General features: G+C 42.9%; 1 protein-coding gene across 1 annotated transcript in view; it reads right to left on the minus strand.

Moving 5' to 3' along the window:
- The window catches only part of LOC129824054 (cadherin-6-like), a 35,152-nt gene extending 18,212 nt beyond the window's left edge, over positions 1–16,940 (minus strand). Inside the window, exons 1-2 of the mRNA XM_055883341.1 lie at positions 16,803–16,940; positions 8,294–8,629 (exon numbers count right to left, since the gene is read on the minus strand). Coding sequence (XP_055739316.1) covers positions 8,294–8,512 — 219 coding nt within the window. The 5' untranslated portion in view covers positions 8,513–8,629; positions 16,803–16,940. The remainder of the gene's footprint in view (positions 1–8,293; positions 8,630–16,802) is intronic.
- Positions 16,941–23,625: the final 6,685 nt, after the last annotated feature.

The raw sequence follows: 23,625 nt of genomic DNA on the forward strand, positions 1-23,625 counted from the left end.
GGCAAATACGAAATACACTAGATGATTGTTGAATTGCGAATATCAGTGAAAGAGAGGCCCAGGCATTCATATCGCAACATTTCAAAATACAATTGCAGGAAAACATAGTTTGGAAACCAAATGCCTATTGCTGCAAAGAGAAGACAAGGAAAAGACTCTAAACTTAATAGAACGAACGGTAGCCTATCTTATTGGCACACGCGGAGCATTGGCCATATTCCCGGTGATTGCGCGTATTCACTGTCTTTATTTTATTATTGGGTCATTGCCATTTTAAAGTTTGTTCTTGGACAATAATTTCCTCCTCCACGTTAGATCATATTTTATTTATGTCTCTCCTTTCCGTAAGCCTATTAGATAGTTGCAGACAACGTCGTTTTTCTTGATCTGCTTGTCAGTTTCAGCAGAGTACAGGCTACCCTGTAATTAAAAAGATTCTGCTAATGTCTCCAGTCATATACATTTGATTTAACCTTTATTTTGATAGAGAGTCAATACTGACACCAAGGTCTCTGATATACTGTGCATTTGGAAAGTATTCAGACTCCTTGACCTTTTCCACATTTTGTTACGTTACCTTATTCTAAAATTGATTAAATCGTTTTCCCCCCTCATCAATCTACACTCAATACCCCATAATGACAAAGCAAAAATAGGTTTTTAGAAACGTTGGCAAATTTATAAAGACTACAAAACTTAAATATCACATTTACATAAGTATTCAGACCCTTTACTCAGTACTTTGTTGAAGCATCTTTGGCAGCGATCACAGCCTCAAGTCTTCTTGGGTATGATGCTACAAGCTTGGCCCACCGGGCCTTCACGACTGGACTACCGACGTTATCTGCCCGAGGGAGTTATCCAACTGGCCCCTCCGTCGCGATGTTACCTGAACTCCCATCTGCCGCCCGCTAATTGTTAGCTGTCTTATCGGCTGCTATCTGAATAGGTCTATCGGACAATTTTCCTTGGGTCACTATAACTATATCTATTTTGCCAATTGGATTGATCCCCTCTACCACACGGAACCCCACTAATCTACCATTGGAAACGCACGAGGTGGCTAAAAACAGACCTCCATCCTATGCTAGCTTGCTACCGATGGCCCGGCTAGCTATCTGAATCGCCGTTACCCCAACCAACCTCAATACTCACTGGACCCTTATGATCACTCGACTAAGCATGCCTGTCCTTAATGTCAATATGCCTTGCCCATTGCTATTCTGGTTAGTGTTTATTGGCTTGTTTCACTGTAGAGCCTCTAGCCCTGCTCATTATACCTTATCCAACCTTTCAGTTCCACCACCGACACATGCGATGACATCACCTGGTTTCAATGATGTTTCTAGAGACAATATCTCTCTCATCATCACGCAATACCTAGGTTTACCTGCACTGTATTCACATCCTACCATTACTTTGTCTGTACATTATACCTTGAAGCTATTTTATCGCCCCCAGAAACCTCCTTTTACTCTCTGTTCCGTAAATTCTAGACGACCAATTCTCATAGCTTTTAGCCGTACCCTTATCCTACTCCTCCTCTGTTCCTCTGGTGATGTAGAGGTGAATACAGGCCCTGCAGTGCCTAGCTCCACTCCTATTCCCCAGGCGCTCTCTTTTGATGACTTCTGTAACCATAATGGCCTTGGTTTCATGCATGTTAACATTAGAAGCCTCCTTCCTAAGTTTGTTTTATTCACTGCTTTAGCACACTCTGCCAACCCGGATGTCCTAGCAGTGTCTGAGTCCTGGCTTAGGAAGACCACCAAAAATTCTGAAATCTCCATTCCTAACTACAACATTTTCAGACAAGATAGAACGGCCAAAGGGGGCGGTGTTGCAATCTACTGCAAAGATAGCCTGCAGAGTTCTGTCCTACTATCCAGGTCTGTACCCAAGCAATTTGAACTTCTACTTTTAAAAATCCACCTCTCTGAAAACAAGTCTCTCACCGTTGCCGCCTGCTATAGACCACCCTCTGCCCCCAGCTGTGCTCTGGACACCATATGTAAACTGATTGCCCCCCATCTATCTTCAGAGCTCGTGCTGCTAGGCGACCTAAACTGGAACATGCTTAACACCCCAGCCATCCTACAATCTAAGCTTGATGCCCTCAATCTCACGCAAATTATCAATGAACCTACCAAGTACCACCCCAAAGCCGTAAACACAGGCACCCTCATAGATATCATCCTAACCAACTTGCCCTCTAAATACACCTCTGCTGTTTTCAACCAAGATCTCAGCAATCACTGCCTCATTGCCTGCATCCGTAATGGGTCAGCGGTCAAACGACCTCCACTCATCACTGTCAAATGCTCCCTGAAACACTTCAGCGAGCAGGCCTTTCTAATCGACCTGGCTGGGGTATCCTGGAAGGATATTGATCTCATCCCGTCAGTAGAGGATGCCTGGTTATTTTTTTTAAATACCTTCCTCACCATCTTAAATAAGCATGCCTCTTTCAAGAAATTTAGAACCAGGAACAGATATAGCCCTTGGTTCTCTCCTGACCTGACTGCCCTTAATAACCAACACAAAAACATCCTATGGTGTTCTGCATTAGCATTGAACAGCCCCCGTGATATGCAACTTTTCAGGGAAGCTAGAAACCAATATAAACAGGCAGTTAGAAAAGCCAAGGCTAGCTTTTTCAAGCAGAAATTTGCTTCCTGCAACACAAACTCAAAAAGGTTCTAGGACACTGTAAAGTCCATGGAGAATAAGAACACCTCCTCCCAGCTGCCCACTGCACTGAGGACAGGAAACACTGACACCACCGATAAATCCACTATAATTGAGAATAACAATAAGCATTTTTCTATGGCTGGCCATGCTTTCCACCTGGCTACCTCCACCCCGGGCAACAGTACTGCACCACCCACAGCAACACTGTCACGCCCTGACCTTAGTATTCTTTGTTTTCTTTATTATTTTGGTTAGGTCAGGGTGTGACGAGGGTGGTATGTGTGTTTTTGTCTTGTCTAGTGTTTTTTGTATGTCTAGGTGTGTGTGTGTAGTCTAGACATATGCAGGTCTATGGTGGCCTAGATTGGTTCCCAATCAGAGGCAGCTGTTTATCGTTGTCTCTGATTGGGGATCCTATTTAGGTTGTCATTTTCCAGTTTGGTTTGTGGGTTATTGTCTATGTGAAGTTGCATGTCTGCACTCATTGTTTATAGCATTCACGTTCGTTTTGTTATTTTGTTTAGTGTTTTTCGTGTTTATTCGTCTTACATTAAAAGTATGTATTCACATCACGCTGCGCTTTGGTCTCCTCACTACGATGAACGTGACAGAATAACCCACCAAACAAGGACCAAGCAGCGTGATAGGAGGGAACAGCGCGTAATGGGGAAATGGACCTGGGACGAAAAACTGGATGGAAAAGGATCCTGGACATGGGAGGAAATATTGGATGGACCCTGGACACAGCCAGGGGAGTATCGCCGTCCTAAGGAGGAGTTAGAAGCAGCGGAACGGCGATACTACGAGGGAGAATAGAGGAGAATAGAGGAACAACGAAGATATGTAGGTACATGGCTAGCACGGAAGCCCGAGAGGCAGCCCCAAGATTTTTTTTGGGGGGGGGGACACACGAGGAGATTGGCTGAATCAGGTAGGAGACGTGAGCCAACTCCTCGTGCTTACCATGGGGCACGTGTAACTGGTCAGGCACCGTGTTATGCAGAAATGCGCACGGTGTCTCCAGTTCGCATTCTTAGCCCGGCGCGCTCTATTCCAGCTCCTCGCATTTGCCGGGCTAGAATGGGCATCCAGCCAGGACATATTGAGCCAGCTCTATGTTCTGGATCTTCAATGCGTCTCCACGGTCCCGTGTATCCTGTTCCTCCTCTCCGCACTTGCCCTGAGGTGCGTGTACTCAGCCTGGTACCACCAGTTCCAGCACCACGCACCAGGCCTACAGTGTGTCTCCAGGGTCCAGTATGCCATGTTCCTCCTCCCAGCACTCGCCCTGAGGTGCGTGTACTCAGCCCGGTATCACCAGTTCCGGCACCACGCACCAGGCCTACAGTTCGCCTCCAGGGTCCAGTATGCCCTGTTCCTCCTCCCCGCACTCGCCCTGAGGTGCGTGTCCCCAGCCCGGTACCACCAGTTCCGGCACCACGCACCAGGCCTACAGTGCGCCTCCAGGGTCCAGTATGCCCTGTTCCTGCTCCTCGCACTCGCCCTGAAGTGCGTGTCCTCAGCCCGGTACCACCAGTTCCGGCACCACGCACCAGGCCTACAGTGCACCTCGACAGTCAGGAGCTGCCAGAGCCGCCCGTCAGTCAAGAGCTGCCAGAGTCGCCCTCCTGTCCTGAGCTGCCAGAGTCGCCCTCCTGTCTGGAGCTGCCAGAGTCGCCCTCCTGTCCGGAGCAGCCAGAGCCGCTCGTCAGTCAAGAGGCGCCCTTCCGTCCAGTGGCGCCCTCTACGATGGTCTTCAGTCCGGGGCCCGCTGCGAGGGTCCCCGCTCCAGAGGCACCACCTAAGTGGGCCAAGACTAAGGTGGAGCGGGGTCCACGTCCCGCACCCGAGCCACCGCCATAAAAAAGGCCCACCCGGACCCTCCCCTTTAGAGTCAGGTTTTTGCGACCGGAGTCCGCACCTTTGGGGGGGGGGGGGGGGGGTACTGTCACGCCCTGACCTTAGTATTCTTTGTTTTCTTTATTATTTTGGTTAGGTCAGGGTGTGACGAGGGCGGTATGTGTGTTTTTGTCTTGTCTAGTGTTTTTTGTATGTCTAGGTGTGTGTGTCTAGTCTAGACATATGCAGGTCTATGGTGGCCTAGATTGGTTCCCAATCAGAGGCAGCTGTTTATCGTTGTCTCTGATTGGGGATCCTATTTAGGTTGCCATTTTCCAGTTTGGTTTGTGGGTTATTGTCTATGTGAAGTTGCATGTCTGCACTCATTGTTTATGGCGTTCACGTTCGTTTTGTTATTTTGTTAGTCTGTTTAGTGTTCTTCGTGTTTATTCGTCTTACATTAAAAGTATGTATTCACATCACGCTGCGCTTTGGTCTCCTCACTACGACAAATGTGACAAACTCGCCCAAGCCTTCCCCATTTCTCCTTCTCCCAAATCCAGTCAGCTGATGTTCTGAAAGAGCTGCAAATTCTGGAACCCTACAAATCACCCGGGCTAGACAATCTGGACCCTTTCTTTCTAAAATTATCTGCCGAAATTGTTGCAACCCCTATTACTAGCCTGTTCAACCTCTCTTTCGTGTCGTCTGAGATTCCCAATCTTTGGGAATTTATTTATTTATTTATTTTGCACCCCATTATTTCTATCTCTACTTTGCACATTCTTCCACTGCAAATCTACCATTCCAGTGTTTTACTTGCTATATTGTATTTACTTCTCCACCATGGCCTTTTTTTTGCCTTTACCTCCCTTATCTCACCTCATTTGCTCACATTGTATATAGACTTATTTTTCTACTGTATTATTGACTGTATGTTTGTTTTACTCCATGTGTAACTCTGTGTTGTTGTTTGTGTCACACTGCTTTGCTTTATCTTGGCCAGGTCGCAATTGTAAATGAGAACTTGTTCTCAACTTGGCTACCTGGTTAAATAAAGGTTAAATAACTAAAAGATTGGGGGAGTTTCTCCCATTCTTCTCTGCAGATCCTCTCGAGCTCTGTCATGTTGGATGGGGAGCGTCGCTGCACAGCTATTTTCAGGTCCGGGCTCTGGCTGGGCCACTCAAGGACATTCAGAGACTTGTCCTGAAGCCATTCATGCCTTGTCTTGCCTGTATACTTAGGGTCGTTGTCTTGTTGGAAGGTGAACCTTCGCCCCAGTCTGAGGTCCTTAGCGCTCTGGAGCAGGTTTTCGTTAAGGATCTCTCTGTACTTTGCTCCGTTCATCTTTCCCTCGATCCTGACTAGTCTCCAAGTCCCTGCCGCTGAAAAACATCCCCACTGCATGATGCTGCCACCACCAATCGTCACTGTAGGGATGGTGCAAGGTTTCCTCCAGATGTGACACTTGGCATTCAGGCTAAAGAGTTTAATCTTGGATTCATCAGACCAGAGAATTTTGGTGCCTTTTGGCAAACTCCAAGCGGGCTGTCATGTGTCTTTTACTGAGGAATGTCTTTCGTCTGGCCACTCTACCATAAAGGCCTGATTGGTGGAGTACTGCAGATATGGTTGTCCATCTGGAACTCTGGAGCTCTGTCAGAGTGACCATCGGGTTCTTGGTCACCTCCCTGACCATGGCCCTTCTCCCACGATTGCTCAGTTTGGCCCGGTGGCCAGTGCTAGGAAGAGTCTTGGTGGTTCCAAACTTCTTCCATTTAAGAATGATGGAGGCCACTGTCTTCTTAGGGACCTTCAATGCTGCAGACATTTTTGGTACCCTTCCCCAGATCTGTGCCTCGAAAGTATCCTGTCTCGGAGCTCGTTGGACAATTTCTTCGACCTCATTGCTTGATTTTTGCTCTGACATGCACTGTCAACTATGGGACCTTATCTAGACAGGTGTGTGCCTTTACAAATCTTGTCCAATCAATTGAATTTACCACAGGTGGACCTGTTATTTCTTTGTCGTTATGCGGTATTATGTGTAGATTGATGAGGAAAAATGTGTATTTAATCCATTTTAGAATAAGGCTGTAATGTAACAAACTATGGAAAAAGTCAAGGGGTCTGAATACTTTCCAAATGCACTGTAGCCTAGGCCTACTCCACTATGCACTGCATCGAACAGTCTTTTTTGCGAACAGTGATTGAGTTATATTATTAGCCTACATTATGACTATCCAATTTACTCATCACTTTAGTAATAGTACGATATCTTACTTACAAGTCTGGAAATGTGATAATGCATGGAATGCTTTATTATAAAGGTACATTTTTATGGTGACTCACGCGCGGTCTTGGCCTGAACATCTATAACACACAACAAGGCTGTTCAGTTCCATCAGAGAGGACAGAACAGTCAACATCACATCTGACAGATAACATCTTATTATATGCATGGCAGCACAGAGCCAGGCTTGGTGAAAAAAAGAGGGACCTGACAAGGTGAATCATTTTCTACAATGCATATGGAAATAATCCACCACACAGCGTTGCTCCACTCCCCAGGGCTCCACAGAGTAACCTAATGCAAGACTAGTGGTGGTGGCTCCAGAATAACTTTCTCTCCCACTCTGCGTTTTCCCTTTTTTCTCTCCATCCTTGATCATCTCCCTGCATGCTCTGTGGAGCTGGGTCTCGCTGTAAGAGCCTGGAGGGTTACAGGGTACAACAGGGTACAACATGGCCTCAGTAGCTCCAGTATTTCTTCTATCTCTAGCCTCCTAAAACAGGCCCCCTGCAGTGCTGCAGGCATCTCCACATCTAGCTACTCCACAATACTACTTCTGATTCATGGCTCTATCTATTGTCTTCTGAGATCTGAGGTAAAGGTGGCAATGCATGCTGTTTTTGTACATCAGAATATCCCAATTCTCGTGGGGGGATATTGTCTTAGGTTTATCTGGCCAGAGACATTGATATTAAGGTTGGGTGGTCTCCAGATTTTCATACTGTTCCTGTACCATACCGGGGTATATGGTATTACCGGTAGTGCACACAAGGGGTGCTATATTAATATGTTGTTTTTTTACGCACAAAACAAATGTAGGCAGCAGGGATCTTGATACAGGAGGCGATTGATTGTCTCTGCTGTAACCAAGAAGCTTGATCTTGCAATCTAGCCACTTATCTAGCAAGTTAGCAAACCAAATGCATAGCAGGAGCCCTGAGCATAGATAGTTAACTCGGTCAAACTTTATGTGGATAGTCTGGATTTTCCATCTCTAGATGCTCTATGGGTGGTCATACTATCAAAAAACGATCTGTTGATTAGCAACTAAAGTTAGGGTAAGGGGTAAGTAGATAGTTAATTAAAATGTTACTGATAGTCTGTAGAGCATCTACAGATGGACTATCCAAATAAAGTGTTATCATTACTTATAGTTATAAGCAGCGGTGTAGCACGCACCCCCGCAGCCGAGCTTTAGTGGGCCCCCAACCCCCCAAAAATGTCAAATAAAATGACATTTTTTGTACGGTTTTAAAAATCTTACCGCCGGTATTTCAAAATACCCTAGTATACGTTATATACGGTATACCGCCCAAGCCTAATTGGCATTTGATGCTCTGGAAGATTTCTCAATATTCATATTATCTTTGTGTCAAGGCCGGAATTCAACAGTTGCAGACAGTGGAGTTTTCCCCACACACTGAAGTGCATGGCAACAATTAAACAAAAGGAGGATAATGGACATACCTTGCCAATGTACTGCTTATCACTCCCAGTGTACTCTTCCTGTAGAAAGAACTGGTTCCACATCCATCCTCGTTTGAAACGTTTCAGTGTCTTCCCTCCCTTTGCTCCATCGCTGTCCTCCTCTCCTCCCATCTCTAACACAGTCTTTCTGCTAATAGACGTGGAGTTCACATAAAGGGACAAGCACGCCCATATAATGGTCAGCAAGCAAGTCCTCATGGTGGAATTGTGGTATTTCCACAGAACGCCAATCCTCTATCCGCGCTGGTTTTTACGTCCTTTAAGGGAGCTGGGCTTCACTCTCATAGTCCTCTTCCTTGATGCCTGTGGGGAAACCTTGCGGAGGGGAAGATGAGAAACAATTTTAGGGACATATTTTCACTCTGGAGATAATTTTGTTTCCCATTTCGTTTTTTCCCCTCCAATTTCCATCCATTTTGAATAATATGGGGTATCATTTATTTATTTATTTTATTTTTTATTTCACCTTTATTTAACCAGGTAGGCAAGTTGAGAACAAGTTCTCATTTACAATTGCGACCTGGCCAAGATAAAGCAAAGCAGTTCGACACATACAACAACACAGAGTTACACATGGAGTAAAACAAACATACAGTCAATAATACAGTAGAAAAATAAGTCTATATACAATGTGAGCAAATGAAGTGACATAAGTGAGGTAAAGGAGAAAAAAGGCCATGGTGGTGAAGTAAATACAATATAGCAAGTAAAACACTGGAATGGTAGATTTGCAGTGGAAGAATGTGCAAAGTAGAAATAGAAAATCTAACAGACAATAAAATCTAACAGAAAAACAAACAGACAATTGAATAATGCTATTGAAAACCTTAATTGAAAAAAATGGAATGCCTTTGATTTCAATAAGCCTTTAACACAGAAAAGACTAAAAGGGGTTTGCACACTAATCAATTAATCGATAGTCCACATCCACATGCACTGCTCTATTTTAGAGAACAGAACACTTACAGAGCCAATATGTCACTTATGGTAATGTCCTTTTCTGTATCTACTGTGAACACTATCTGCATTGGTGTTATACAACCTAATAACATGCCATGCTGACCAGATGAAATATAAACCACACACACAGAAGCATCCTGCTACCAACATCATCTCCAGCAATCATCAGCGGCTTCACTCGTCAAGCCATGCCTCGGCCCCTTTTCTACTTATCAAGGAAATTGCCAACGTGATTGCAGTGGAAAGGGGAGGGTAGTGCAGATGTATTTTCTATTCAGTGCATTTCTGTTTCCCCTCTACGACGTGTGATCTACAGTGTCGGTGCTGGCATTAAATGTGTGCCTACTCATCAGCATAGAAAGCTAAGGGTCAACACTGCTTCACTAACGGTGACAGGGACGGATGCAGAGGCCACGAATCAGTTTAAAATACATAATTAAGATGGGCGGATTAACTCCTGCAATCATGTCGTCGCTTTTCTACTGCTGCCATTCAACCTTTCAACCTCTCTTCCATTAGGACCATTATGCCTGCTTTATGAATTAGACTAATTGAATAAGGTACCAACAGATACTAAAGTGTATTGATTTGCTGTCAGAATCAGTCTGGTTAAAAGGACCCCAGGGGGTTGTAATTGTGTGCTAGGGTACTGGGGACCGTGGGCTGGGGGTTCTTACTATATGTTCAGTTGATGGGATTAATCCCTGTGTATATCAGTGTGGAAGTGAGGCCTAGAAAACTGCAAAGTAGAGTAGTGGGACTAGCCTAGTGAAGCACATTAGTCAAGGCCCCAGCCCAGCCGGGAGCCATTTGCCTCAGCTTTCTGACCTGTTAAATCCCCTGAGAGTCTCTCACTGGGGGAAGTCACCTGGATCTAGAGTGTTTTTTTTACATACTATATCAGAGGACACAGACACACAGCTTCCCATACATTCCCACTACAAAATGTCTGTGAATGCATTGACAGGTCCTGCTGAGAGACAAGGGTCCATGCAGTGCAGCCTGAATATCAACTTGTGTGAGATGAACGAACAAGCCAGTGGTTAAGATTCACTGGAGCCTACCTCTGTACGTTAATACAATAACACATTAAAACCATCCAAAGACTGCTCAATATTATTAAACATTAAGCTGAATAATCATTATATTAATAACACATCATATTTATTTCAGAGTCTGTATTCTGGATGAGATACATACAATATCTATCTAAATGCATCCAATATACATTACCATATAGATTAGTATTACATTCATTATACAGACTAATACAGACATAATACAAACACACAGGGGAAAAATCTATCTTCTATTTTGGACACCATGCCATCTCATGTCACTGCAATACAAACCTACTAGACCATCTAGTATGACCTTCAGGTGACACGACACTCGTTCTCTCCCTGCTGCCTTTATAGCCTTGCATTTCATGGCAGGGAGATTTAAAGGGGAGGAGGGCTGTGCCGTAGGGTGTTGAAGAGTAGTGCGGGGTAGGGGGGTTAGAGGGGGTCTGACAGGCTGTGGGGAGTCAGCGGGGAGGCGGGTGGAGAGCGAGGACCAATAGACTAGCAACACCTGTGGGGGTGACAGGAGTGAAGAACTGGGCTTAAGATTGTGTCATGTGGTGGGGGTGAGAACCCAGGGCAGCAGCTCATCCCTTCTGTTCTGCCACCCTGCAGACAGCCTCAGCTACTGCCTTAGCCTCAGCCACAGCGAGCCTGATGAGACTGCCTCAGCCACTCCCTCAGACACTGCCTCAGCGAGCCTGATGAGACTGCCTCAGCCACTGCCTCAGCGAGCCTGATGAGACTGCCTCAGCCACTGCCTCAGCGAGCCTGATGAGACTGCCTCAGACACTGCCTCAGCGAGCCTGATGAGACTGCCGCAGCCACTGCCACAGCCACAGCCACAGTGGGCCTAATGAGTCCCACAGGAGCAATTAGAGGTGAAGAAAGGAGAATGTCAGCCCTGGGCTGCCTGTGTGTGAGGAGGGAGAGGGGGTAGGCGGTCAACAGGTGAAAGGACTGCTACAACAACAGGACAGAGCAGCCTTATAAAGGCACCTAATGGGTGTTCCTGTCACAGAAACACGCACACTGTCTGCAGACTGCTAATGAATAAGTCATGGAGGTGGAACTATCAGCTGTTGACTAACTTTTGGAACAGTTTTAATGTGTACTGTATTACAAAAGCGTATGAATTTGGTATGGTACAGCAGCTAAGGCTGATATAAAATAATAGAAGCACACTAAAAGCACCCAAGGCCAGAAAAACATGTTTTTCTATATCTATTCCACAGTATCCAACTTCCCTATAAAAAAAATGTATGTCTGGAAGGTAAATTGCATTTGGGTGGTGGATGTTAGGAGGGGGGCTGCTATCAGGTTGCCAGCACTCGGAGCGATAGGCAGCCAAGCAGCTGACTGTCATTCCCCAGGGACCAGTAGGCCATCAATACCTATTGATCTGTCTGTTTAGGGAGGGGAGTCTGTCTAGACTATAGACTTCATGATGCCATATTATCTATCACTTTGCTTGGCTCTGCTTGCAACACTCTTTGACTTGTCTGCTCTAAGTGATAAAGATTTCCTCCTCTCATGTAACATCTGTTATTTCTTTGTTTTGTACCGTTGAAAACAAAACAATGAGTGAAATCAAATGATGAATGATAACCTGACATATCTTACTCAATATAGCAATCCTCCCTTCAGAACAAAAAACCTATTTGCATTGAGCAGTCTGATTTGAGCTTGTACAACTATTATAGTGCATTCTCTGAGTAGAGAAGACTGTCACAAAACATGGGTGCTAATCCCTGCTCCCATCTCCCCCTCTCATCTCCCATCACTTACAAGGGTCCCAGTCCCTCCCCACTCCCACTATAATCTCCCCATCAAAATGTGTGCACTAATCTTAACAAGAGGAGATAATAGATGTTGAGTGTGTGCGTTTTCCTGAATGGAACTGCCATGTGCACCAACACAATTACTGTCAAGGAGCGTCGGTCGCTGTCATGCTCATACCAGATGGGACCTCTTAATTACGTAACCAGAAAAGAGGCATGATGTGATTTGGAGGCAATGCTCATTACATTGTGCCACCTCTGATTCTGTATGTATTGGTCCTGTTTCCATCATTGTCTTTGAATGGCGGGACACATGTCAGTTCCACACCATTGCACCTACAGAAGTTCTTCTTACATGATTGCATTTTGAGGACAAACACATTCCACCCAAACATAGATGTCAGCTAACAGTTTTCCAGATAAATACATTTGTGTGTGTTGTCTTGTTTAGACCTCCCAAAGCTGTTTTGTTTCCTCAATCATCCATGCGTGTGTAGTGGTTCATTGCTTTAGTGTTGGATACTAAAGAAGATTACACCTTCTTAACCTGTGTGTGTCTTTCATTTATGGCGTCGTCGTCAATGGGGCTTCCTGTGTGTAACCCAGTGTCTCCCAGTGTGTGTTGTGGGTGGCTGTTTGGGTTCCTCCTTGGAGGAGGAGAAAGTGTGAGAACGGCAGCTTTATGGTCCGCTTGTGCAAAGACCCAGCAGGAGTCTTCAAGTCAGAGCTTTTCCTCCGCCATTGTGGCCAGGAACTGGAATGTGGCTGCCTCTCTATTACAATGCAAATGTGCCAGCGTCTGGTGGAGCTACTGTTTATGTGTGTGTGCGTGTGTGTGTGTGTGTGTGTGTGTGTGTGTGTGTGTGTGTGTGTGTGTGTGTGTGTGTGTGTGTGTGTGTGTGTGTGTGTGTGTGTGTGTGGTTGAATCAACGTTGTTTCCACGTCGTTTCACTGTTTCAAATTACATTGAACCAACGTGGAATAAACACTGAATTGACGTCTGTGCCCAGTAGGCTTGTTCTATGGCCGTGTTCCAGCTTCTCTAATGAACCATAAAGGAATCATGAGACTGCTAGCAATTGCCAAAACCATAGGAAAAAAATTATATAATAATATCTAATTCAAAACCACTGTCCATATTCAACCAACTCCTACTGTCCTCATGCAAGAGAAGAATGTGTCTGGGAGTTGGGCCGAAGAGATATTCAATATTTCAAGTCTAAAATGTTTGACCTTCCACTCCCTGTTCCATGTTAACAGTAAACACCCACACATGTCAGAAGGGGGAGCAGCATTAAGACGAACTCCCTTGGAGAAATCAGTGCAGTGGGAAGAGGGCAGGGTCAAGCACTGGATGACCCCCAGAGGTCAACATGTGTCATCATGGTTAAGATGTATGTGAAAGAAGCACTGGCCATCTTGAGTTATTCCACAGGTTTGGTCAATAAACTACTTGATGTTAGGCCTAACTGTATACACAGCTAAATGTCTTGCAAATGGTCAATAGGAGAGCAAATACGTCTATTGCATCAGTTAACACATTGCAGCTGATGGATACAAGGGTTAAACTATCGCACAAAATAAACATTTAAACGTTGCTTTTCATTTTTACCAACAAATTCTCATTCTTTCCCATACTTCTTAAATTCAATAATTGAAATGGCAGATACAAAGAGTGTTTCTGAAAACTTAGCTGCCATTCTAATAGAGCGAGTGGGTCCGTGAGCAATTATGTTTCAAACTAGCTTTCCTACATCAATGCCCTCTTTTCAAATCTCTTTCTGTGAAGTATTTCACATTCAATTATGCTTGACAAAGCCTGAGAACTAACCAAACAAATAAAGCTAACATTTCTAATGGAAAGAAGAGATTGTGTGTGGGTATGACACCAGCGTGCGTGTTAGCCTCAGGGTGGGGATTCTGCACTGGGAAGAAATAAACAATCTATTAGCTTTAACAGGGAAAGAGCTCCTCTCTATTTCAAACACCAAACTCACATTTACAGCCAATCCTTCAATGATACAAAATAAGGCCCGTGGCAAAGAACACTTGTACTAGAGGTTGCAGCTCTCAATCAATAACAAATCGATGGGCTTGTTTTCATAGTTGGTAGTACACCAACCTATCTGAAAAGAATACATTCATTCCCATGCCTTCACTGATCTTTGAAAACTATTTATTGTATTTTTTGTGTGTTAAATGTACAGTAGTGTTTTCAGTCCAATGATAGATTATCATGGGAATGTATGTTGTTATTTTAGACTATTTTTGTCCTTGTTATTCCAGGTACAGTAGTGTTAAAAAACAAAGAGAGATTTAATGACAACATTAGGCCTTGTTATAGACATGCTGACTGCTGATAAGGCTCCCTCTCAAGTAAGCTATAATTGCCATGGCTGTCAAACAGTGCATGAAAATGTTTGAAAAGGGGCATAAGTTGTCTTCGAAAGACAATTTAATTATTCTATTCCAGGCAGAAGAGCAGATTTGTTGTCAAAAGTAATTGTTAATTTGAATATAACAATTCAGTAACTCATTATAGCTCTGCCTATGCTATTCAATGGCTTGGATATAGTACATTGTTCTCTCAGAAGACCAGTATTCATGGTGTCATCCCAAATTTCAGGAGTTTGATCAATAAAAATATCACAAACACCTTTATATGTAAGTTCCTGTGTAACTGATGACAGACCTGTGCTAGTCAATGCATTCCAACCTCTCGCTAGCTGGACAAACACACGGGGCAATGGCCCATTGTCAAATGAGGTGACACACAAGCTAATTAGCATACAACACTATTTACAAATCTAGTTACATTTACATACAGACCTAAAATAATTTCAGTTCGATTATACTGTTTGACAAATGTGAGTGCACTCGGATTACGCTGTGGTAAAATGAAACTGCTGACGGATGATGTGAATAAAGAATAGGTCTTCTGAGAATACAGTGGATGGCATGTACTATTCACACTCACTCTCAATAACACTTTTAGACATGTAAGATGAAAGTAGTTAAGAAAAAGGCTATTCCAAGAGACACATAGGTGTGAAAACATTACTGTGTGATCAATATACCCATATGGGAACATCCATTCCTGTGTGCATGTTCCTCTGTGACCACATGAGGGCACAATTAAAGAGATGTGTGGATTTTCCAAATGAGACTCAATTGGAGCACCTCACATAGTGGACATAGAAATTAATCATAATTCCCTATAGTGAAGGGTCACATAATTGTTTTAATCTAGGTTTAAGACAGTGGGATAACCAATCTTTTCTGCTGGAGTAATCAGTGGAAAGCAGTTTGTTCCAAAGGTCACAATGACCTGGGTGGGTAGTGGGAAACTAGCATAGAGCTGGGCTTTCTATAGTACTGGAGACACTCAGAATGTTGAATGTTGGGTATATTTACAACATCCACACAACAGGTCATTTATAAGATAATCATCATCAATCAATAGTATTGCAAGCTTTTTACAACAGCATTTCAGTATTTCAGGCTTCTAACATTCAGAGAAATTGTTTTAGACCCATTGCCTGTCTTGGTACAGTCGGCTATGCAGTACTATGTGCTCAAGAAGGTGTGTTAATAATCAGTCATGCTTTACCAAAATAAACACTTTCTTATTCATGAATACACACCACAAAAATGTTTGACTAATTTGAACAGGCTAATTGATCTTTAACACAATTATTTATTTATCTTAGTCATTAAAAATGCTATTTGGCAACCACCTGGAATTCATGGGTTAAATAGATTCTAATTATTGCTGTGGAAAATAAAGGGCGATGTTTTGCCTATATTTTCTTTTATTACATAATTTATCATTCACAAACTCCTGGGGCATGCTCTGCACGTAGGACATAGCCGTCTGAGAACGGAGATACAGGTGTCTTGCCTCAGCTCTGACTAACGGGTAGACTAGACTTGGATTTAGGGTAACACCCACATCTACATTAGAGTATGTCCAGGTCCACAGCAATAGAGCGCCAGTGTCTAAACAATAAATAAAACAGTACACACCAAGCATTTCTAATAGGGCATACAAAAGGTTTTCACTGTTGGCTATGAGTGCTTTACCACTAATACAATACCACTATAAACAGTAACCTACAGTAGTCTACTATATCATGAGACTTCCCATTACCATTCCACAAACATGGCCATCATAATCCATTTAATCTAAAAAACAATTATATTTTACAAGGGAGCCTTGATATAATTCCCTGACATGTAACATGAAACAGGAACCCACACCTTGCGCCACTGGTGCCAAACAACACTATCACTAAAGACATAACAATAAAAAATAACTTAGATAACTTTAAATCGGATTAAATTAAGGGGTCTGATTGTATCATGACAGACTATACAGGGAACATGAAAATATGCAGCTTTTTCGACACAAAGCTAGTGCATTTTTATTTTCGAGAAAACATTCAGGTTTTAGCCTGATAAGATCAATTAGACCAAGTTATGAGATAGTTTAATTCTAAATTATCAAATGAAAGCAACTTTGTTGAAGTTATCAGTTATTTTTTAACAAACTGGAGGAAGCGCAGCCTACCGAACAATTGAACACATTAAAGTGCTCGTCTATTGTAAAAGACAGTCAAAAAGACAATATTTCACGACCGCTATTTCAGCATCCACAGTTAAATAAAACACATTGACACTTACCACGGTTTGACGTAGCAGAAAGTTCAATCAAAGGTGCGCCTGTGTGAATCCGTTGTATGCGACCGACACACTGAACACGGAGTGGTCTCTCTCTCCCTTTCTCTCGCTCATGATGAGCATCTCTCCCTCTGGAAGTTGTCGGACCTTAGCTGCTTCTGATTGGGTGTCACGCGCTGGTCCACGATTAAAGGGACAGGCTGAGGTGAAAATTACGAATTCATCACCGATATTTATGAGGGGTTTTTCCAACGTATTTTCGACAGGAGCACATATTTTCCCTCTGAGCCATTCTAACAGGATACTGCTCTTCTCCTGCCTTTCAAAGTTGATTAACATTTGCAAATAAGTTAATATTCCACAACCACTGTAACAATTAAAGATACAAAGATAGCTTGACAATGCTTTGCTAATGTTTTGAGAGCATTTTAATAATGAAGTTTGTTATTGCATTGGACAAAATGTCCTTCTGTGCCTATATCTATACAGCTGCTACCACTAAGTTTAGCCACTTAAATGTCCGATATCCCACACTTTGCACTATTTTACACTTGCCCTAAATCAAGCTGTTTTGATTCACATAGACTGGGGTTGTTGGTTATGAAATGTTGTAATGAGAGGAAAAGGTCAGCATTTGTGAGGCACTGGGTGGGTGGTTGAGGAAGGCACCTGAGCACTGTCACTATCTGACGGTTAGAACGGCTAAAGGGCCATAGGGATGTGCTTCTCACTCTGACAGCAGCTTCATCACAGCTTCTATGTGATGTCCGGTGAAGTCTCATCTGTGTGTTGTTTGAGCTCTGGGGCTCTGTGCTTTGACAGCCATTGTTTTAGAGAGGGGCATCACTTGTTTTAAAAAGGGGTATCAAGCTTTGTAACTCTGTTAATATTTGAGGTGGAAGGATTCCCTCTGGGGACCTAGACACACATTCCTTTTGTCACATTAACCTTTTCTCTGAAGTATTTGATTAATATATCATTATACACACACCAAACAATAAAGATGTAACTACCTGGTAATACAATGTTACTTTTGTTATAACTTTGTTACTACACAGGTACGAGAACAACGGAATGTAGTGTTACCTGAGAAAATTGAGATATGGGCTCCCGATTGGTGCAGCGGTCTAAGGCACTGCATCTCTACAGTCCCTGGTTCGAATTCAGGCTGTATCACATCTGGACATGATTGGGAGTCCCATAGGGTGGCACACAATTGGCCTTGTGGGTTTGGCTGGGGTAGGCCGTCATTGTAAATAAGAATTTGTTCTTAACTGACTTGACTAGTTAAATAAAAGTTAAATAAAAGAATACATATGTTACCTAGTGTTATCTGAGAATATGCCCCCATAAAGAAATGAGTATTAAAAACAGGTTCAGCACCTGGTTCGACCGTGATCTTTGAACCAGGGGCTCGGAACACACATACTCAGGCTGACTGGCTATCGTTCAGGCAAATGAGAAATAAGTGCACTCAGGCTATCAGGTAAGGCCAAAGTTAGTTACTTTAAGGAGCAGTTCTCTCTCTGTGGATCTAACCCCAAGAAGTTCTGGAAAACGGTTAAAGACCTGGAGAAGAAATCCTCCTCCTCACAGCTGCCCATGTCCCTTAATGTTGATGATGTGGTTGTTAATGACAAGAACCACATGGCTGAGCTCTTTAATCACCACTTCATTAAGTCAGGATTCCCATTTGACTCAGCCATGCCTCCTTGCCCATTCAACATTTCCTTATCTCCCACCCCTTCTAATGTGACTATCCCCGATGCTTTCCCCTCTTTGTCCTCTGCCCCGCTACAAAGTTTCTCCCTGCAGGCAGTCACTGAGTCCGAGGTGCTAAAGGAGCTCCTTAAACTTGATGCCAAAAAAACATCTGGGTCAGATGGTTTATACCCTTTCTTCTTTAAGGTTTCTGCCCCTATCATCGCCAAACCTATCTCTAACCTTTTTAACCTGTCTCTCCTTTCTGGGGAGGTTCCCATTGCTTGGAAGGCAGTCACGGTTCGTCCTTTATTTAAATGGGGAGATTAAGCTGATCCTAACTGTTAAAAGCCTATTTCTATGTTGCCCTGTTTATCAAAAGTGTTGGAAAAACTTGTCAACATTCAGCTGACTGGCTTTCTTGATGTCCATAGTATTCTCTCGGATATGCAATCTGGTTTCCGTTCAGGTTAAGAATGTGTCACTGCAACCTTAAAGGTCAAAGGTCCTCAATGATGTCACCATTGCCCTTGATTCTAAGCAATATTGTGCTGCTATTTTCATTGACTTGGCCATGCTTTTGACACGGCAGAACATTCCATTCTTGTGGGCCGGCTAATGGGTATTGGTGTCTCTGAGGGGTCTTTGGGCTGGTTTGCTAACTACCTCTCTCAAAGAGTGCATTGTATAAAGTCAGAAAATCTGCTGTCTCAGCCACTACCTGTCACCAAGGGAGTACCCCAAGGCTTGATCCTAGGCCCCACGCTCTTCTCAATTTACTTCCACAACATAGCTCAGGCAGTAGGAAGCTCTCTCCTCCATTTATATGCAGATGATACAGACTTATACTCAGCTGGCCCCTCCCCAGATGTTGTGTTAAATGCTCTACAACAAAGCCTTCTTAGTGTCCAACAAGCTTTTTTCTACCCTTAACCTTGTTCTGAACATCTCCAAAACAAAGGTCATGTGGTCTGGTAAGAAGAATGCCCCTCCTCCCACAGGTGTTATTACTACCTCTGAGGGTTTAGAGCTTGAGGTAGTCACCTCATACAGGTACTTGGGAGTATAGCTAGACGGTGCACTGTCCTTCTCTCAGCACATATCAAAGCTGCAGGCTAAAGTTAAATCTAGACTTGGTTTCCTCTATGGTAATCGCTCCTCTTTCACCCCAGCTGCCAAACTAACCCTGATTCAGATGACCATCCTACCCATGAAAGATTACGGAGACATAATTTATAGATTGTCAGGCAAGGGTGCTCTCAAGAGGCTAGATGTTCTTGACCATTCGGCCATCAGATTTGCCACCAATGCTCCTCATAGGACACATCACTGCACTCTATACTCGTGTAAACTGGTCATCTCTACCTGTCGCAAGACCCAACGGTTGATGCTTATTTATAAAACCCTCTTAGGCCTCACTCCCCCCTATCTGAGATATCTACTGCAGCCCTCATCCTCCACATACAACACCCGTTCTGCCGGTCACATTCTGTTAAAGGTCCCCAAAGCACACACATCGTTGGGTCACTCCTCTTTTCAGTTCGCTGCAGCAAGCGACTAGAACAAGCTGCAACAAACACTCAAACTGGACAGTTTTATCTCAATCTCTTCATTCAAAGACTCAATCATGGACACTCTTACTGACAATTGTGGCTGCTTTGTGTGATGTATTGTTTTCTCTACCTTCTTGCCCTTTGTGTTGTTGTCTGTGTCCGATAATGTTTGTACCATGTTTAGAGCTGCTACCATTTTGTGTTGCTACTATGTTGTTAATATGTTGTGTTGCTACCATGCTGTGTTGTCATGTGTTGCTGCCTTGCTATGTTGTGGTCTTAGGTCTCTCTTTATGTAGATTTGTGTTGTCTCTCTTGTTGTGATGGGTGTTTTGTCCTATATTTATACTGTATAATTTTTTTTATTTTTAATCCCAGGCCCCCGTCCCTGGGGGTAGGCCGTCATTGTAAATAAGAATCTGTTCTTAACTGACTTGCCTAGTTAAATAAAGGTTAAATAACAAATACAAATATGTTACCTAGTGTTATGTGAGAATATGTTACCTAGTGTTATCTGAGAATGTTACTTAGTGTTATCTGAAAATATGTTACCTAGTGTTATGTGAGAATATGTTACCTAGTGTTATCTGAGAATGTTACTTAGTGTTATCTGAAAATATGTTACCTAGTGTTATCTGAGAATATGTTAGAAGTGTGACATGTGAGGTGAATGCAGAGATAGGAGGCAAGCCTCACAGTGACCCTTACTGGATAACTTGTAAAATAAATCCATCTAAAACAAAGTAAACATTTATTGTTTTATTGGTTCAACAGTCACACGTGTACTCAATGATCATGTAGCAGATCGATAATACACATAACCCAGTTGATATAACAATTCCCTTCCAGCTAGCTTACCCAATACTGGAGTCCCAAATGGCAACATATTCCCTATATAGTGCACTACTTATCACCAGAGCCCTATTTGGCCCTGGTCAAAAGTACTGCACTATATAAGGAATAGGGTGCTATTTGAAACACATCTATGTCTTTCTAATTAGGATGCCCACCACAGGCTCTGGCAGAGCCAGGCTAATATATTACAATGTTGAATGGACAGTCTGAAGTCAGAGCACACCCCTACTGATCCCTACCCCCAGGCCCACAGACTGGCTCTTCAAAACCCCTCTCTGGTCCATGCCCCAGCGCACTGTGGAGAATCTACAGTTATCGCCTCAACAGGAAATGGCAGTGCCAGTAGATTACAAATAGTGGGGCCATACTTGGGAACATTAGAAACAGTTTAAGTTTTAGTTTAAGTTTAGCATCAGCCAACTAAAACTGTTGACATAGTTGCACGTGATCAAAAGCTACATGTTAGCTGTTTTCATTTCATAACCTGGCACATTAAGCCATATACTAACTTCTCCAGCTTATTAAAATCGTTGACATAGTTGGACATGATCCAACACTTGTTCATGGAAGCGTCCTTAAGAGAAGTCAAATGGCACGATCTGCTATTCAAAGTTACTTAAACATGCAAGAAATGTCAACTGGATCATTAGCAGTGTAGCCAGCCTGTCTCCTGGTACTATTCACTGTTTGTAGCAAGTTTCAATCCCAAGTGAGATATTGTTTTGTCCTTTGAAATGTAGAATTACATTTATTGTGATAGTGTGTTCTGAAAGGAAGTGCAACCAAAACCGTGTAAATAAAGATAAAAAATCTATTTAATGAGGAGTTTCTCACCCTCTTGCAGACCGACACATAGGCTACTGCTATACAGGGGTGTAATGCTGCCGATGCCAGAGCAACGCTCCACCGCTTTTCAGAATGGTGCTCGTTTAATAAAGTTTGGATCAAAGCTGAATCAATTTCTCGCAAGATCACTTATTGATGAATTACTATTTTACATAGGCCTAACATATCAAATATAATAGCATAGTATAATGTTACTGTTTGACCAAAAACACCACTTAATTTCTTATGTGGGCTACAATTACATGTACAACCTTTTAAGGTTAAGGTGTTTTCACATATAGTCCTCTTTAGAACAACCGATCTAAGTCCTCTTTAAAGTGAAGTCTGGGGTAAAAAAAGCGAAATAACTCAGTTCTCTTTTTATTCACACTGCCCTTCCTTATGAATGAGGACTCAACTATTTTGCCAGTTCACTTCACCTATTTTGTGGTCTGAGTCCTCTTTGCATTCATATTGCTATGTTTAGAAAGGTACCAATACCTTTTTCAACATTCCCTCAATGCACTCTGGGTTATAGCAGGGTTTTTACAGTGCAGGTGTCACAATGGCGTGTATAAGTGGCAGAGGAAGTCAGGCGCAGGAGAGTCAAATAGAGTGTAGAATGGAGTACTTTAATTAACCTGTTGGGGATGGGGGCGCTGTTTAGACTATTTATGCTAATGTGGCTAATTTTTTAAACGGCTTCCCACAAAATCCTTGATCGTACAATATGCATATTATTATTATTATTGGATAGAAAACAGTCTATAGTTTCTATAGGAGTTGAAATTTTGTCTCTAAGTGGAACAGAGCCCATTCTACAGCAATTTCCCTGACATGGAGTCAGATTTGAGAAACGTTGGCCACTTTTCTGAAGTCATTTAAAAGGGCTCTGTCGTTGCTATGACTATACGGACACTTCTTACGTCTTCCCCTGGATGCCTTTACGTGATGACGATTCCAACGGGCTCGATTGCTCGTTCACAGGCCCTACAAATGAAAAAAACCTTTAGCTAGCAAGTCTTTTCTTGCTGCGTAACGCGCGTGGAAGACACCGACCCTCTCCTGTTCCAAGCGTTAGTTTAGCCTGTTATATTTCTCCGGTCATCTTTTCACTCGTTATAGGAGTTACAAACATCACAAAGTAGTTAATTTAAAGCGTTTTATAGCAATTTATATCCGTTTAGTGCGATTTTGGGACATTTATTTTTGCAACGATGTGAAAAGTTGGGCACGCTTTTCAGTTCATCCCGAACATAGTTGACATTTCCACATGGCAAGAGGACAGCTTTCCACCAAAAGACGATTTCTCCCAAGAAAGGATCCTTTGCCCAAGATACTGATGGAAGAACAGCTCAAGGTAGGACATTTTTATTATGATAAATCGTGTTTCTGTCGAAACATTTTAGTGGCTTAGGACGCCATGTTTTTTGACGTAGCTTCGCTTGGCGCAAACTGTATTGAAAAGTAAGGATAAATTAAAAAATGTAATAACGCAATTGTATTAAGAATTAAATTGTCTATCAATCCCTGTCCACCCTATATTTTTTAGTCACGTTTATGAGTATTTATGTATAAGAGTAGATCACTGTCTAAGTGGCGCAAGGACGTTTTCTTTACCAGCTTGTCTACATTTCACATTGTCTAACCATGATTTTGGTGGCTAAATATAAACATTTTCGATCAAACTGTATATGCATGTTGTAATGTGATGTTACAGGAGTGTCATCGGAAGAATTCTGAGAAGGTTAGTGAAAAAATTAATATCTTTTGGCGATGTTGACTTTTATCGCTCACTTTGGCTAGAATCAATGCTGGGCTGCTAATTGCTATGTGCTAAGCTAATATAACGATTTATTGTGTTTTCGCTGTAAGACACTTAGAAAATCTGA

The sequence above is a fragment of the Salvelinus fontinalis genome, chromosome 26, assembly GCF_029448725.1.
Source record: "Salvelinus fontinalis isolate EN_2023a chromosome 26, ASM2944872v1, whole genome shotgun sequence".
NCBI classification, from domain to species: domain Eukaryota; kingdom Metazoa; phylum Chordata; class Actinopteri; order Salmoniformes; family Salmonidae; genus Salvelinus; species Salvelinus fontinalis.